Raw genomic sequence first — 16,153 nt, 5'->3', positions numbered from 1 at the left:
ACTTTCTATGGGTCAAACTGGCGAATCGAGGAATAGTGATTCAGTGAGACTTTTAAACTATAGTTAGTTTAGATTATTTTGTGAGTGTACATTTTTATTCAGGACTCCAGATTTTTTGCGTTCAATAATACTGACAACACTGTTCATATCCCCACCTTGTAACGCATATACTGTCAACGAAGCGTAACGCCTCTGCTCGGCGCGGTTTGTTTTGATCGCGGCTGTCATTAATTTGCAATGGTCGGCTTCAGTTGTACGAAGTTTTTACGGTTTTAGCAATAAATTTGTATTAATTTCGATTGAAAATCTATTCAAAATGAAATTTACGCTGTAGAAGTTAGATATATAATATCAATACTCTTTAACTGTGCTGAGCGTTTTATACTCTAGAAGCAGGAATAAGTGCAGAAACAATTTTTTTTTCCAATTGAACGACGGATCGAAAGCTAGCCACTAAAATGGACAACTTTTTCCGTAGCTCCAGTTTCAGCCAGGAAACGGCTTCACTTTTTATGGACGAAAAGATAGCGTCCGCTCGTGGAAAGGTATGTCGATTTCCATAGTTTTAATTCCGAAACAAAAAATGTTGCTGAGCGTTGTTTGTTTGTACTGCATTGGAGTCATAACCAAACATAACCCTACTTTTTATTGTAGATCATCGAAGCGCTGAATGACTCCCTGACGGCGAACACCACTAAGAAGTGCGAAATTATAGCCAAAGTGCAAGAACTGGCAATTCATTCGGACGTGGCACTGTTGCTGGAGTTTTTGGAAAATATTCTGGCTTTTGCCCACGATTCCAATCAGGATGTTCGGAAGGCAGTGGCCGGGTTTATCGAGGAAGTTTGCAAGGCGAACATTAGCTTACTTCCGAAGGTGGTCCACATATTGTTTGCCTTACTGCGGGACACGGCACCGAGCGTCACGAAGCGAGTTATTCAGGGATGTGGAGCGATCTACAGACAGGCTTTGCAGTGGATTTGTTCCTTGTCGGACATCACGGAAGAGGTAGAACAAGCTTGGAACACGTTATGTTTGATTAAAGCCTCGATTTTGGACATGATAGACAATGATAACGATGGTATCAGAACGAATGCTATCAAATTCCTGGAAGGTGTGGTCATTGTTCAGACCTATCCGGATGAGGATAGTATGAAACGAGAAAACGATTTTTCTTTAGAAAATATTCCGTTGACGTTGAAGATCGCTCGTAGACGGAAGTTGGAAGATGAAGCTGGTCACATTTTTGAATTACTACTCCAGTTTCATGCGGCGTCATACATTTCTCTGGTGAATCTAATCGCTTGTACCGGTACGCTCTGTATCATAGCAAAGATGCGTCCGTCGATGATGAATCAGGTGATAGAAGCACTGAAGAATCTTCACTCCAATCTACCACCCACTCTATCGAATTCACAAGTCAGTTCGGTACGGAAGAAACTGAAAATGGAATTTTTGAATCTACTGAAGCATCCGGCCTGTTATGAGCATCAAACCGGCATCGTACAAATCCTTCAAGATCTCGGTGCCTCGAACAGTGAAATTGGCCGGGCTATTCCAAAACTAGATAAACGTGAGCAGCAACGTCGGGCAAAGCGAGCACTGGAGAGTTCAATGTCCTCACAGTTGGCAGCGAAGAAGGCCAAATTAGGTGAACATATGCGTCGCGAGAAAGAACGATCCGCAGCGGCTGCTGCTGCAGCAATTGCTCCAGAACCTCGCCAAATGGAAATCGATTACGATGAGCTTAACGAGCAGAAAGCAAGATCGAACGTACTGAACGAACAGTTCCTGAACGATAATCTCAAGAAGCTGGAAGTCGTTGCACAGCTGGTGATGAACAACTTTGGCAAATTACCACCGGAACCGACAGAGCAATTTCTGCAGACATACACTCCGATGCCACTCACCACCAGTGTCACTCAGCTGATCCAGAAGATAGCCCAAACGTTCGCCCAGCAGATGACCGACGTGAGAGTTGGTCCGGGATCGTCAGCCATGACGAAGGAGCCACCGATGAGACCGAAGATTAGCGACGACGAGGAAAGAAGCATCATTCAAGGTGAGTTTGTTGTTTATTGTTGACATTCGAATGCTGACCTGTGGCAACGTTGTGCATGCATGTATTTTCGCAGGGTTTGTCAAGAATCTCCAGAAATTGAAAAATGCCGGACGGAAATGATAACAGAATGCTATACTTCTGGTGCATTCTTATTTCTCTACTGCATTTGATTTATCATGAGGAAGTTGAATCGAAGCAAAATGAATTTCTGATTGAGTTTGATTGTTGCTTTCATTTATCAAGATTTGTTTCAAAGAATAATGAATATAATATCGATGCAAGATTTGCAAAATACATTGTATATACATACATACCGATTCTGGTAGACACAAGCTCCTAACCGAAGTACTGTTTGGGTATTCCTCGCGCATCTAAAAGTCAAACGATGACAAGAATAATCATCAGCTGGAACATAGACAAGAGGTGTGCTAAGTGCTGATAGTTTTCTAACTATAGATCTTTCGATGGCACAGAGTAGTTTTGAAGGTCCCGTAAAACAAGACGTGATGAACAGCTTATTTCAAGCCTAAATTTGCAAGTTACCAGGACTAAAAAACGTTCGCCGGTCGGGTGAACAAACTGAACAGAATTCGAACATAGGAAGCTATCGGGGGATCAGCCCAAATGCCTCGTGTCCGGCACAGCATCTACGTCTACATCAGTGCAAGCAGTTTGGTGGGAAATATTCCCTCTAACAGGGTGATCGAACCAGGAAAAAGCCGGGAATTCGAAATCATCGGGAAAAGTCCGTAAATTTCAATAACAAATCGGGGGAAAAAAAATACTTAGCCCTTCTTTTCGGACTAACTAAATATTAAGAGGATTCGTATGAACATTTAAAAGGGATTTTGAAGATATTTTAGAGAAAAATCCCAAGGGATTTGTATGAAGGCACCTGGCAGAGTGAAAGCTGGTGACCGAGCTGACCAGCAAAAGGAATAACAATTATTAATAAAATCTTTTATCCGTTTGGTCGCCAGCTTCCACTCTGCCAGGGGCATAAAAGAGATCTGACACCAAGTCAAATGTGTGAGTTCAAAGTAGAATCTTTTGGCAGTTCTATGGGGAATTCCTTGACGATTGTCAAGTGGATCCATGTCAATTTCTAACGAATATTCTAAATAAGTACTGAGAAGAATTTAAAAAAGTTGTGTCAATTGTCTTAATTCCGCGATAAACTTCGACAGCAAGCCAACGTCTGGCTCGATTCCTGCCAAGGTAGACAAATATCTGTGGCCTACAGACATACTGCTACGAGCCTAGAACCTACACAAGAAACAGGTTGCTCCAAATCATCAAGACCACTACCGCAGTTCGCGTAGATTGCGCAGATGACATCAACGCTTGCAACGCCGTTTGAGCATTTGACACCATCGTTAGTCTTGTCATCCACAACAGCTCTACCGAGCCTTATGTGGGTTACTCCGGAATTGTCAACGGGTACACGTGATGCGTTATGCAGCACGACTACATCTACATCCGTATTCCCGCCGTCCTCTGCAACAAACACTTTGCCACCTACATCAGAAATCGATAGGCTCTTCCCTAGGGTGGCCCAAAATAGAACTTTGTCAGGAAACCTAGGGGCTACCCCATTTGGCATAAAGTCGTTTTGCATAAGGTCATTTAGCATAACTTTTTTTTAAACCAAGAGCCGTTTGGCATAATGGTCATTTGGCATAAAATACACAGAAAAATAATAGATTGGGCATTTGACATAAATACGAAACAACGGACATTTAGTTTGGAAATCAAATTCAGTCAAGATTCCTATATTACGGTTAATGAGGACCACATAATAGGAACTTGCATTAACGAATACACGTATCATATGGGATTAGAGCTAATTGGGGACAAACTCTTATTGTAGGGTAATTTGAAGAGATAACTTACTGGTGTCTTCTGAAAAGTTATGAACAAGATAGATAACCACCTTTTGAGAAAATTTTGCATCCGGAAAATCCAAATCACAAGATAAATTCAAGAAACTGCCCCTAGAACTCCGGGGTTTTCTCGAAACCACTCATAGACGTCTTATCAGAATGAATTAGGAGTTGTGATAGGAATATATACTCTGGAAAATACTAGATGGCCCACCGGAAGATCCGGAACATCCGTAAAAGTGGTCAATTAATGAAACTGATCCTAGAATTCCGGGGTTTTCTCTGTCTTATTAGAATAAATTCGTAGTTGTGATCGGAATATGAACGCACAGGACAACAAAACGGCGCCTGTTCTCCATGTTAGGAGTGGTTGATCACCGTCCTAGTGCCAGCGTGGGACTCTAAACAAAGCTGTGCACGATGGTCCCCCGGCGAGACAGGGTGTCGGGGCAGACCCAACAAGCCGCCCTGGAAAAAAACATAAAGTTGCAAATACTGAAGAAAGAAATACGGATCGGAACAATCGGCACAGACCTACGCGACGAAATAAGGACTACGATTGGAAACTCGGAACATGGAACTGGAAATCGCTCGGCTTCCCGGGCTGCGATAGGTTAATCTATGACGAACTTCAACCACGCAACTTCGTAGTCGTAGCACTGCAGGAACTTTGCTGGACGGGACAAAAGGTATGGAAAAGCGGGAATCGAGCGGCTACTTTCTACCAGAGCTGTGGCACCACCAACGAGCTGGGAACCGGCTTTGTAGTGCTGGGTAAGATGCACCAACGCGTAATTGGTTGGCAGCCGATCAACGCGAGGATGTGCAAGTTGAGGATTAAGGGTCGTTTCTTCAACTACAGCATCATCAACGTGCACTGCCCACACGAAGGGGGACCCGACGACGAGAAAGAAGCGTTCTATGCGCAGCTGGAGCAGGTGTACGACGGTTGTTCGCAACGGGACGTCAAAATCGTCATCGGCAACATGAACGCACAGTCCTACCTGTGAGGTAATGTATAGACCGGCAATCGGGCCAAACAGCCTGCATGCCGTATCGAACGACAACGGCCAACGATTCGTGAACTTTGTATGGTAGTTCGAAGTACCTTTTCCCCCGTAAGGATATCCACAAAGCCACCTGGAGATCACCTGACCAACACACAGAAAACCAAATTGATCACGTTCTATTTCTATTTCTTCTCCGACATTATCAACGTCCGCACATACCGCAGTGCGAACATAGATTCGGACCACTACCTAGTTGCAGTACGCATGCGCTCAAAACTCTCGACGGTGCATAACCGCGACCCAACATTGAGCACCTACGGGACGCCGGAGATGCCCAGAACTACGCGCAGCAGCTGGAAGTTGCACTACCCACGGAAGAGCAGCTTGGCGCAGCTTCTCTTGAAGATGGCTGGAGGGACATCCGTTCCGCCATAGGTAGTACTGCTGCAGCGGCACTAGGTACTGCAATCCCGGACCGAAGAAATAACTGGTTTGACGGCGAATGCAAACTGTTAGTAGAGGAGAAGAATGCTGCAACATCGCACGAGATTGAATGTGGAGCGATACAGACAAGCGCGGAACAGACCAAACTCGGTTTTCCGAAGGAAGAAGCGTCAGCAGGAAGACCGAGATCGCGAGGCGATGGAAAATCTGTACCGCGGAAACGACTCACGGAAGTTCTACGAGAAGCTAAATAGTTCGCGCATAGGCTACGTGCCGCAAGCTGATATGTGCAAGGACTTGGACGGTAACCTTCTCACGAACGAGTGTGAGGTGATTGAGAGGTGGAAGCAGTACTATGACGAGCACCTCAACGGTGAAGTAGCAGAAAACGAAGGTGGCACGGCAACAGACCTTGGAGCACGCGCAGAAGACGACAGCCTACCGGCCCCTAATCTTCAAGAAGTTGAGGAGGAGATCGGTCGGCTGAAGAACAACAAAGCAACTAGTGTAGATCAACTACCAAGTGAGCTATTAAAATACGGTGGTGAAGCACTGGCTAGAGCGCTGCACTGGGTAATTGCCAAGATTTGGGAGGAGGAGATATTACCGAAGGAGTGGATGGAAGGTGTTGTATGCCCAATCTACAAAAAGGGCGACAAGTTGGATTGCTGCAACTACCGCGCGATCACACTGCTGAGCGCCGCCTACAAGGTACTCTCCCAAATTGTATGCCACCGCCTGTCACCATTTGCAAGAGAGTTCGTGGTTCAATACCAGGCGGGATTCATAGGTGTCCGCGCTACCACGGACCAAATTTTCGCGATTCGGCAGGTTCTGCAGAAATGCCGCGAATACAACGTGCCCACACATCATTTGTTCATCGATTTCAAATCCGCATACGACACAATCTATCGAGATCAGCTATGGCAGATTATGCACGAGTACGGATTTCCGGACAAACTGACGCGATTGGTCGAGGCGACGATGGATCGAGTGATGTGCGTTGTTCGAGTTTTGGGGACACTCTCGCGTCCCTTTGAATCTCGAAGGGGGTTACGGCAAGGTGATGGACTTTCGTGTCTGCTGTTCAACATCGCCTTAGAAGGTGTGATCAGAAGAGCTGGGATAGACACGAGTTGCACGATCTTCAGGAAGTCCATCCAGCTTCTTGGCTTCGCCGATGACATTGACATCATGGCACGGAACTTTGAGATGATGGCGGAAACGTACACCAGACTGAAGGCTGAAGCTAGACGGATTGGACTTGCCATCAACGCATCAAAGACAAAATACATGAAAGGAAGAGGTTCTAGGGAAGACAATGTTAGCCTCCCACCCCGAGTTCAGATTGACGGTGACGAAATCGAGGTGGTCGATGAGTTCGTGTATTTGGGCTCACTGGTGACCGCCGAAAATGATACCAGCAGAGAAATTCAAAGGCGCATTATGGCAGGGAATCGTGCCTACTTTGGACTCCGGAGGACGCTCCGGTCGAATAAAATTCGCCGCCGCACGAAGTTGACTGTCTACAAGACGCTGATTAGACCGGTGGTCCTCTACGCCCACGAGACCTGGACTATGCTCGTGGAGGACCAACGCGCCCTTGGTGTTTTCGAACGGAAGGTGTTGCGTACCATCTACGGTGGAGTGCAGATGGATGACGGAACGTGAATTGCACCAGCTGCTGGGAGAACCATCCATCGTTCACATTGCAAAAATTGGGCAACTACGGTGGGCTGGGCACGTCGTAAGAATGCCGCACCACTGAAAATAGGTCTAGAAAGCGACCCAACAGGAACAAGAAGAAGAGGCGCGCAGCGGACAAGGTGGATCGACCAAGTGGAAGGCGACCTGCGGACCCTTCGTAGACTACGAGGCTGGCGAAGTGTGGCCATGGATCGAGTAGAGTGGAGACGACTTCTTCGGACAGCAGAGGACAACAAGGCCTGAGTCTGATTGGTAAGGTAAGGTAAGTAAGGGACAACAGAATGGTACTCCGAAAGATCCGGAACATCCGTGAAAGTGGTCAATTCATGAAACTGACGTCTTATCAGAATGAATTTGGAGTTGTGACCAGAATATGGACGCTGGGGTCCACGTAATGGCCCACCGAAAGATCCGGAGCATACGTACTAGTAGTAAACATAAGAAAACTGTGCCTGAAACTCCGCGGTTTTCACGAAACCTCTTATTGATTTCTTATCCGAATGAATTCGAAGTTGTGCCGGAATATGGACTCTGAGAACTACGGGATGTTCCACCGGAAGATTCGGGACATCTGTAAAAGTAATCAATTCATGAAACTGTTCCTTGCTCCGTGTTTGTTTCGAAACCTCTTAAAGATGTGTCTTATCAGGTTAAATTCGGAGTTGTGATCGAAGTGTGAACAACCGTAAAGTGGTCAATTCATGAAATTGATCCTAGAACTCCGCGGTTTTCTCGAACCTTTTGTAAACGTCAGAATAAGAATCAGAATGAATTTGGAGTTGTGACCAGAATATAGACGCTGAGGTCCACGTAATGGTTCAATGAAAGATCCAAAACATGCGTAAAAGTAGTAAATTCACGAAACTGTGTCTAGAACGAAGTGGTTTTTACAAAACCACGCATAAATGTCGTATCATAATGAATTTGGAGTTATGATCCGAATATGGACTCTGAGGCATACAGGATGCTCCATAAAAAGAATCCGGAACATCGGTAAAAGTGGTCAATTCATGTCAAACTGAGCCTAAAGCTCCGTGTTTTTTTCGAAACCTCTTAAAGATGTCTTATCAGAATGAATTCAGAGTTGTGACCGGAATAAAAACGTACGGGACAACAGGGTAGTACTCCGAAAGATCCGGAACATCCGTAAAAATGGTCAATACATGAAACTGATACTAGAGCTCTGCTGTTTTTTTAACATAATTTTAAAGTGGTAAATTCATGAATCTGATCCTAGAACTCCGCGGTTTTTACGAAACCACTCATAGACGTCTAATCAGAATTTATTCGAAGTTGTAATTGGAATATGGACCGGAATGAACCTCTGGAAGGTTTGGAACATCCTTAAAAAGGTGTTATTTAATGAAATTGATACTAGAACCCAGCGGTTTTTTTTCGAAATTATTCATAGAAGTCTTATCAACATGAATTCGGAGTAGTGATCGAAAATAGCCCCTGGGCATCATCACTACTTCACCACGTAATGGTCCTTCGGAAGATCCGGAACATCCGAAAAAGTGATCAATTCATGAAACTAATCCTAGAACTCTGCAGTTTTTTTTTTCGAAAACACTCACATACGTCTCATTAACATCGGCACTAAAAAAAGGTACCCAGGTGCAGTGCTGCAAAATCTCGACAATACACGGCGATATTCGAAATCCTACTTTGCTCACTCATTTGAGCTAATATTCATCGTCAAGGCAAAACATGTCAATTGTCAATGACAATGCTGTCAGTGACGAACATGTGCAGATTTTTTTATTTGCTATGTTAATGACAATGACAAATCTCAGCACTGCCCAGATGTGTTACGCAAAAACCAAGGTACCCAAAAAATACTGCTGTTTCTATGGGAGAGTACTCATCTCTCCAAAAAGTGTACATATTCACTCAAAAATAATGAAAAATTTGAATAGGGTATTTTCAATGCAAACTATGATTTAATTGATTAAACTTTATTTATACATCGCATAAAACATTATACTTGTTTGAAGTACTTTTTATGATCTGTATGTCTAAATTAACTTTTGTTTTTGAAATGTCTACTTCATCACTTCGCCTGGTGGTGTCTTGTTAGAGCTTAAGTCATGTATTGAACGGATGTTTTTTCTTCTTCAATAATTACCCTTGTTTCTAAATGATATCCTCACGATATTTGAAGCACACAGGTGCCTTTGAATAAGACATAAGACATCGTAAAAAACCGTAGAGGTCTAGGATCAGTTTCATGGACTTACCAGTTTCACGGATGTTCCGGATCTTCATGTGGACGGTCACAACTCTGAATTCATTCTGACAAGGATTCTATGAGTGATTTCGAAAAAAAAAAAAACGTGGAGCACTAGGATCAGTTTCGTAAATTGACTACATTTACGGATGTGTTGGATCTTTCTATGGGCCATTACGTCGTTCCCTGGGTCCATATTCGGGTCACAACTCCAAATTCATTCTGATAAACCGTTTATGAGTGGTTTCGAAAAATCCGTGGAGCTCTAGGATCATTTTCAAGAACAGACCTTTTGACGGATGTTCCGGATCTTCCGGAGGACCATTACGTGTGTTCAGATTTCAGTCACAACTCCGAATAAATTCTGAGAATACGTTTATGACTGGTTTCGAAAAAAAACACAGAGCTCTGCGATCAGATTCGTGAATTGGCAACTTTTACGGATGTATCGGATCTTCCGGTGGATCATCCTGCGGTACCCAGCGTCAATTTTCTGGGCACAAATCCGAATTCAGTCTGATAACATGTCTATGAGTGGTTTCAAAAAATACGGAGCTCTAGGATCAGTTTCATAATTTGGTCACTTTTACGGATGTTCCGGATCTTCCGGTGGGCCATCCCGTATTCCCCAGAGTCCAGATTCCTATCACAACTCCTAATCCATTCTGATAAGACGTCTATGAGTGGTTTCACACACTCATCACGAAACGGTTGCTTTCCAAAGTCGACGACGCATCGACCGAAAGAACTGCTGATTAAGAACAATGAGGATGACCACACAATGCATTGGCCATATTGCCCCACTTTCCCCTACATGGCTGCTTGTAATCGAATACCAATGAAATCAGTGCCAACATTTCAAAGGGGCGTAATTGCTTTTGTAAACAATGGCTTTAGCTATCGATTTCTCGCAAATAAAAGTCCATCCCTCCAAATTAACAATGCTAGCTGGTAAAGGAAACATTCATCTACCTGCTTGTGTCATTAATCTTCATGAGTAAGTTTTAATTCACGAGAAATCGACGGCTAAAGTGGGCCCAGGAGACAATTTCTAGTTCCTCAATCCCTATTATTTGCCGCTGAGAAGCTGTTCCGAAGCCAAGTAGAACCTCCACGAGGCGTCCCATCATTCGTTGAGTCGCAGCGTTGAACCTGACTATTGGCCACGATCAAAAATCAACTACATACATCATTTGTTTATCTCAAATCGACGGAAGATATTCCGCGCAACTACCATAAACCGGACAGGTAGCATTCAGGTTCAATTGGCTAAACTTGGTGAGCTCGTTCCATTTTGTAAATTTTTATCTTTTCAAACCAGCAACATTGGGAGATCACCTTTTTGTGGTGCGTTACTGGTATAAGATCTACCACCGAACCCTAGTCGTGACAACTTCAAACTAGGGAATCAGGATTTTCCAGTAATCAAAGGATTACATTTTAATGCTTGTTACTTTTTATGACTTGATAATAGTGACAAGACTCGGGTAGTGACCTCCGCCGTTATGCATTTCTATATTGTATATTTCAAATCAAAAATATTTTGTTATGTTCATAGAGTTTACATAATCCTTTTCCCTTTGTCCCCTTTGTCCTTCTCCTTTTCCTTTCCCTCTTCTGTTTTCAGAAAGCGAGTAATGGCGCTATAGCCATAAGCCATAATAGGCTAGGACAAGAGTTAGTGCTCATGTCCCAACCGTTAGAAGAAAATGGAGCATCACTTAACCTTTCTAGCTTATCACCAATATAATTATCAAAATCGGAACGTACGGTACGAGATGTCCACGTTTCATCCATTTATTGGATTCTGAAGTATCGTGTTTAAATATTCGATTTAAACAGGCCCGATGTTTTCTGAATCATCTTGCCCCTTAAATGCTGCACAGTAGGCCTGGCCGTTTTGATATGTGTGACGCATCTTTGATGTGAAACATGTATCAAATAGACAAGAAAAAATATGGAGTATATCCATCATTTTCCAGGATACTTTCAAGAACTGGCTGTGTTGGTGTTAGATTAGATTAAATTAGATTAGGCGAAAAACCGACGGCTAAAGTCATTGTTTACAAATACAATTACGTCCCTTTGAAATGTTGACACTGAAATTGCTAATTCTACTATCAATACAAGCAACATTTTTGTACACGAAAAGAATTGCATACATATGAAATCGGTGTCAGTTTCTCCGAAACATCCTGTACACTAAACGTTCGCCAACTGAAAGTGGCTTTTTGAATATTTTTGAAATACCAGCTTATCGTAGAAAATTAGCCCAGAATTTTTCTTTTACAGTTGTCAAAGAAGGACTGAAGAAACAGCAATTCAGTGTCAACATTTCAAAGGGGCGTAATTGCTTTTGTAAACAATGGCTTCAGACGTCGATTTCTCGAAAATAAATGCTCACTCCTCCAAGTTAACAATGCTAGCTAGTAGAGGAAACATTCATCTACTTGTTAGTGTCATAAATTTTTATGAGTGAGCTTTTATTCGCGAGAAATCGATGGCTAAAGCCATTGTTTACAAATGCAATTACGCCCCTTTGAAATGTTGGCACTGAATTTTCATCTTCTGTTGTTTTCAATTTTTCGTACCCCATCCACAATTTTATCAAATTTTGGCCAATTATTAAAAAATAATAGTAGATCCGCAAGCCGCGAAACACTTGATAGGATCTATAGCTATATTTTTTTTCTAAACTGCCTGACCAATCTCTACAAATTGTTTTCCGAGAAGTACCTTAGAATTCCCACCGATAAATCTCCCAAGACTCCACCATCATTCAGAAGCGTCAACTAATAGGGTAAATTCTCATATTTGACAGGCCGTCGTCGCGACATGGAAGCGGAGCCTGCTGGTGACGAAGACGCCGACGATGATGATGTCGATCTGGATAAGCTGCCCGAAGAGGAACGGAAGAATGCAGAAAACACCCGAAAGCTTCGCGAAACGCTGGAACGGGTCAAGGGAGGTGAACAGAAGCTGAAGCAGCGAGTCAAAGCCTTCGGCCTGCAGGACATTACCAAGCCTCATTCGCGGGAGTTAAGACATACCTTCCTGAACGATGCCGTGCGGAGGATCCTAAAGGCAGAAAAGCAAGCTCTCATCGGCGGGGCTGCATTCAAGCGCAAGCGGATAATAACCGTGTTCGGTTCCTGTTTCATGCCTTCCGTGCGGAATGTGATTCTGGAATTCATTTTCGAAGACGTCAAAAAACGGTTGGATCTGGCCTTTTCGTGGATATTTGAAGAATACAGCTTGCTACAGGGTTTCACTCGGCATACCTACATCAAATCGGAAATGAAACCGGATTTTCCGTACACTCAGCTGTTGTTGAATCTGTTGACCAACATTATGGAGAGACGCGATTTGCGCGAGAAAGACTCGTTGCTGAAGAGCATCTATTTGGAAGCTCCGTTGCTTCCGGACGATGTCATTAGCTTGTTGAGTCACATGTGTCAATTAGAGGAACTGGCCGATTGCGGTATGCAGATAACGAAAGACCTGCTCATCAGACGACCACCGAAGGAAAAGGTGTATCTAGATATTCTTTTCAAATATGCCGTCTACGAGAATTGTGTCATCCGTGAGAAAGCTATTCACTATTTGCTGCACATCTATTCGGTTCACCGTATTCTAACGGATGAAATGGAGGAAAGGGCACTGCTGTGGCTCGGTTACCTAGAACAGGAAAATCCAGCAGAGGAGATCTTTGCCGTTGAGTTGGGTCGGGCGGAGCAATCTAGGAAGTGGAGCGATGATTTAGCTAAAACTTGCCTCGGACTGTTTTTGGAAATTCTGGTTTACAACCAGGAAATGATTCATAAATTGTCGGACGTTTACACGAAAGCCACTTCGGACATGAAGCGCGCGATGTTGAGAGCCATCGAGGCTCCGGTTCGGAAGATTGGAGCCGAGAGCGAAGAGTTGCTCAAACTTATCGAGCACTGTCCCAAGGGATCGGAAACCATCATTACTAGGATCATTTATATTTTGACAGAGAAGAGTAAGTTAAAGAAATTTCGCTTGGGTTGCATGTTTCGAACTAATTTTGTTGTTCTTTCAGCCATTCCTACACAGGAACTCGTTAATCGAGTCCGCAATCTACATCAGACCAAAGTGTCCGACGTCCGTCTGCTGATCCCCGTCATCAATGGACTTACGAAGAAGGAAATTCTCGCCGCTCTGCCAAAGCTGATCAAACTGAACCCGGTCGTGGTAAAGGAAGTGTTCAATCGATTACTCGGCGTCGGTGCTGAGTACAGTAGCTCCAATCTCCCTATTACGCCAGCCGAACTGCTGGTAGCATTGCACACCGTCGACACCAGCAAGGTTGAGCTGAAATGGGTCGTCAAGGCCACTTCTCTCTGTCTGGCGGAGAAGGAAACCTACACCCATGATATTCTCGGCAGTGTGATTCTACAGTTGGTGGAAATCACACCACTGCCGACACTGCTCATGCGTACGGTCATTCAATCTCTGACGCTTCATCCGCGATTGGCTGGTTTTGTGACCAATCTACTTCAACGCCTCATATCGAAGCACGTCTGGAAACAGAAGGTGGTTTGGGATGGATTCCTCAAGTGCGCCCAGCGGCTGACCCCACAGAGTTTGGGAATTCTGATTCAGCTTCCGGCAGCTCAGCTGCAAGATGCGTTGAACATTTGTCCAGAATTCCGAGAGCCGATGCTGGAGCATGCCCGGGAAATTATGGAACACCAAATTGGTCACGTATCGCAGGACCGAATGGATGTGCTGCTGGGAATTTCACCTCACACACCATCTGAGGGCACGGACGTTCAGATTGTTGTAAGTTTTGCGTATATTTAGTAATGGGTGCATTATGATGAACATTTCTATACTTTTTTTTCTTCAGGGCAATTTCAATGAAGAAGTGCCAACGACAACGCATATGCCAGTGATGATCAAGCAGGAAAAGGACGTTGAACGTCCGGAGCCAGCTCCACCCGGAATGGATTAGAAGAAGTAGTAGTAGTTGTTCAGTTTTGTTAGAAATAATTCAATTAATAATAAAGTACAGTTCTATGCGAGTACACAGATGAAAAATCGCTACACTCTAATTCTAGCCTTTTGTTTGCACTCCTGATTCAAATGCGAAGCAAGAAATTATTATCTTGAAGTCCCTCTCTTTTTTTAGGTACGGTGAGGTAGGTCAAGATGGGTCAGCCAATAAAATTATCAATTTATTTGTTTATCTAATTCAACAGGTTAAATACTACACTGAAAAAAGTTTCATATAGTTTCTATTAGGAACGCACATAATATTTTTCCATGAACAAAATTAATGATTTTTATTTGAATATCAACATTATAAATTCTATGTGAGTAATGATATAGATTTAAAAGTTGTGATAATGATATTTAAGTGAAAGTAATGTGAAATTCACATGTATATTTTCCACTCGTTAAGTGGTTTATTTTATGTGATGGTGTGCTTTTTCCTATCCATCATTAGGGTTACATTGAACCTGTTGATGTTGGTATGGGATCCGTTGCAGCTTGTGTGTGTGTTTTGCTGCGGACTTTAAAACCGAAAGGATGGTTGTTCGGTACAACCTGATCAGATCTTCCGAGTGGGCTTCCCACCAAAAAACTTAGAAATTATCGCCGACTTCGGTAATTTTTACCGAAATCTGAACAGCTGAACTTTTAGGTAATATTTATGCAATTCAATTCAATTGCTTCTCAGCTATTTTGAAACAAAATCTCCACTAAAATAAAAAGATTTGATCATTTAAACAAGGTTGAACATATTTTGAAATTATTTTCAAATTAAATAGCCAAGTTAAAAGTTTTACCGAACGTTCAGCTGTTCTGATTTCGGTAAAATTTACCGAACACGGAAACAAAATCTTAGTGTGCAAGTTCCGGTAATAATACGAATAAAATTAATCCTTTGCTGGTATTTTTGTTTCAGATACGCAATATGTTTTCCCCATGTGCATGGAATCGAACCAGACACCTGATTTTTTTTTTTTAATCTTTGAGTGATTGTTCTTTTTTTCAGCTAATGGAAGCTGTAACTGTGCAGGATGATGCTTCCTAGAAAAAAAACTTCAAGGGACATCCCTATGGGGTTGTACGCAATGCCGGCGTAGGACTACGTTGTCTTATATAATAAATCTTATTTGTTAACTGCAGCAGGAGCTTGTGTTCTGTGTAGGAATAGGAATTTGAGCGGGGTTATCTCTATTTATACTCTTTAGTATGACGCGCTTGACATAGATGGCCCACAGAAACCCACGAAGAGCTATTGATTCTGATCTATAGCGGTGCGGCTTCTTCTTCCTCCTATGCTTGCTCATGTGGGCTGCAGCTCGGTGCTTGCAGGCAGCTTTTCGTTGTGTACTGGAGAACAATGTTCAACGCCACGTGCCGAAAGCACTGCTGTTGCTGCTGATGCCGACGACCGGATATCCCCACACACGATAATTGGAACTGAATCCGATCAGCGGTTGAGGTCAGCCTTGATCGCTAGCAGCTTGCGGGGAGCCTTTCGTTGTGTACCACGCGGTGATTGAATAAACACCGTTTGGTGAGACCGGATGGAATTCAACTTTGAAATCTGTGTTAGGGAAATCGCTTTTCGCAGGCAATCAATGATAATTTTTTTTTTTTATATCTATTAAGAAAAAAAAATGGTTAAAGTCCTAAAATTTAACAGATGCGTAGGAATATTTCTGATCGATTGGTGATAAAATTATTGAAATTGGTCCAGGGGCAGCTGAGTTATTAACGTTCAAAATCTTTCATAATTTTGTTACATGTCAAAACAACCAGCTCAGGGGGCTTATTACTG

At 43.2% G+C, this 16,153-nt stretch overlaps 1 protein-coding gene across 1 annotated transcript; it reads left to right on the top strand.

Annotated features, from left to right (window-relative positions):
* The first annotated feature begins 249 nt into the window (after nt 1-249).
* Sym (symplekin) lies at nt 250-14,394 on the top strand. The gene is made up of 5 exons (XM_065228091.1): nt 250-545; nt 655-2,062; nt 12,158-13,339; nt 13,400-14,142; nt 14,210-14,394. The coding sequence occupies exons 1-5, from the start codon at nt 459-461 to the stop codon at nt 14,312-14,314; spliced, it is 3,525 nt and encodes a 1,174-aa protein (XP_065084163.1). The 5' UTR covers nt 250-458; the 3' UTR covers nt 14,315-14,394.
* Nucleotides 14,395-16,153: the final 1,759 nt, after the last annotated feature.

Source organism: Ochlerotatus camptorhynchus, unplaced genomic scaffold (genome assembly GCF_037179485.1).
Source record: "Ochlerotatus camptorhynchus isolate MF236.1 unplaced genomic scaffold, CSIRO-AGI_Acam_v1.1 ptg000282l, whole genome shotgun sequence".
NCBI classification, from domain to species: Eukaryota; Metazoa; Arthropoda; class Insecta; order Diptera; family Culicidae; genus Ochlerotatus; species Ochlerotatus camptorhynchus.
The sequence above is the reverse complement of the archived record's forward strand: the minus strand, read 5'-3'. Positions and strand labels throughout refer to the sequence as shown.

Bases quoted from the DNA above. Each gene is read 5' to 3' on its own strand.
- Sym (XM_065228091.1), top strand. From the start codon at position 459: ATGGACAACTTTTTCCGTAGCTCCAGTTTCAGCCAGGAAACGGCTTCA. The intron at 2,063-12,157 runs GTGAGTTTGTTG...CATATTTGACAG, and splicing joins GGAAAGAAGCATCATTCAAG to GCCGTCGTCGCGACATGGAA. The intron at 13,340-13,399 runs GTAAGTTAAAGA...TTGTTCTTTCAG, and splicing joins TTATATTTTGACAGAGAAGA to CCATTCCTACACAGGAACTC.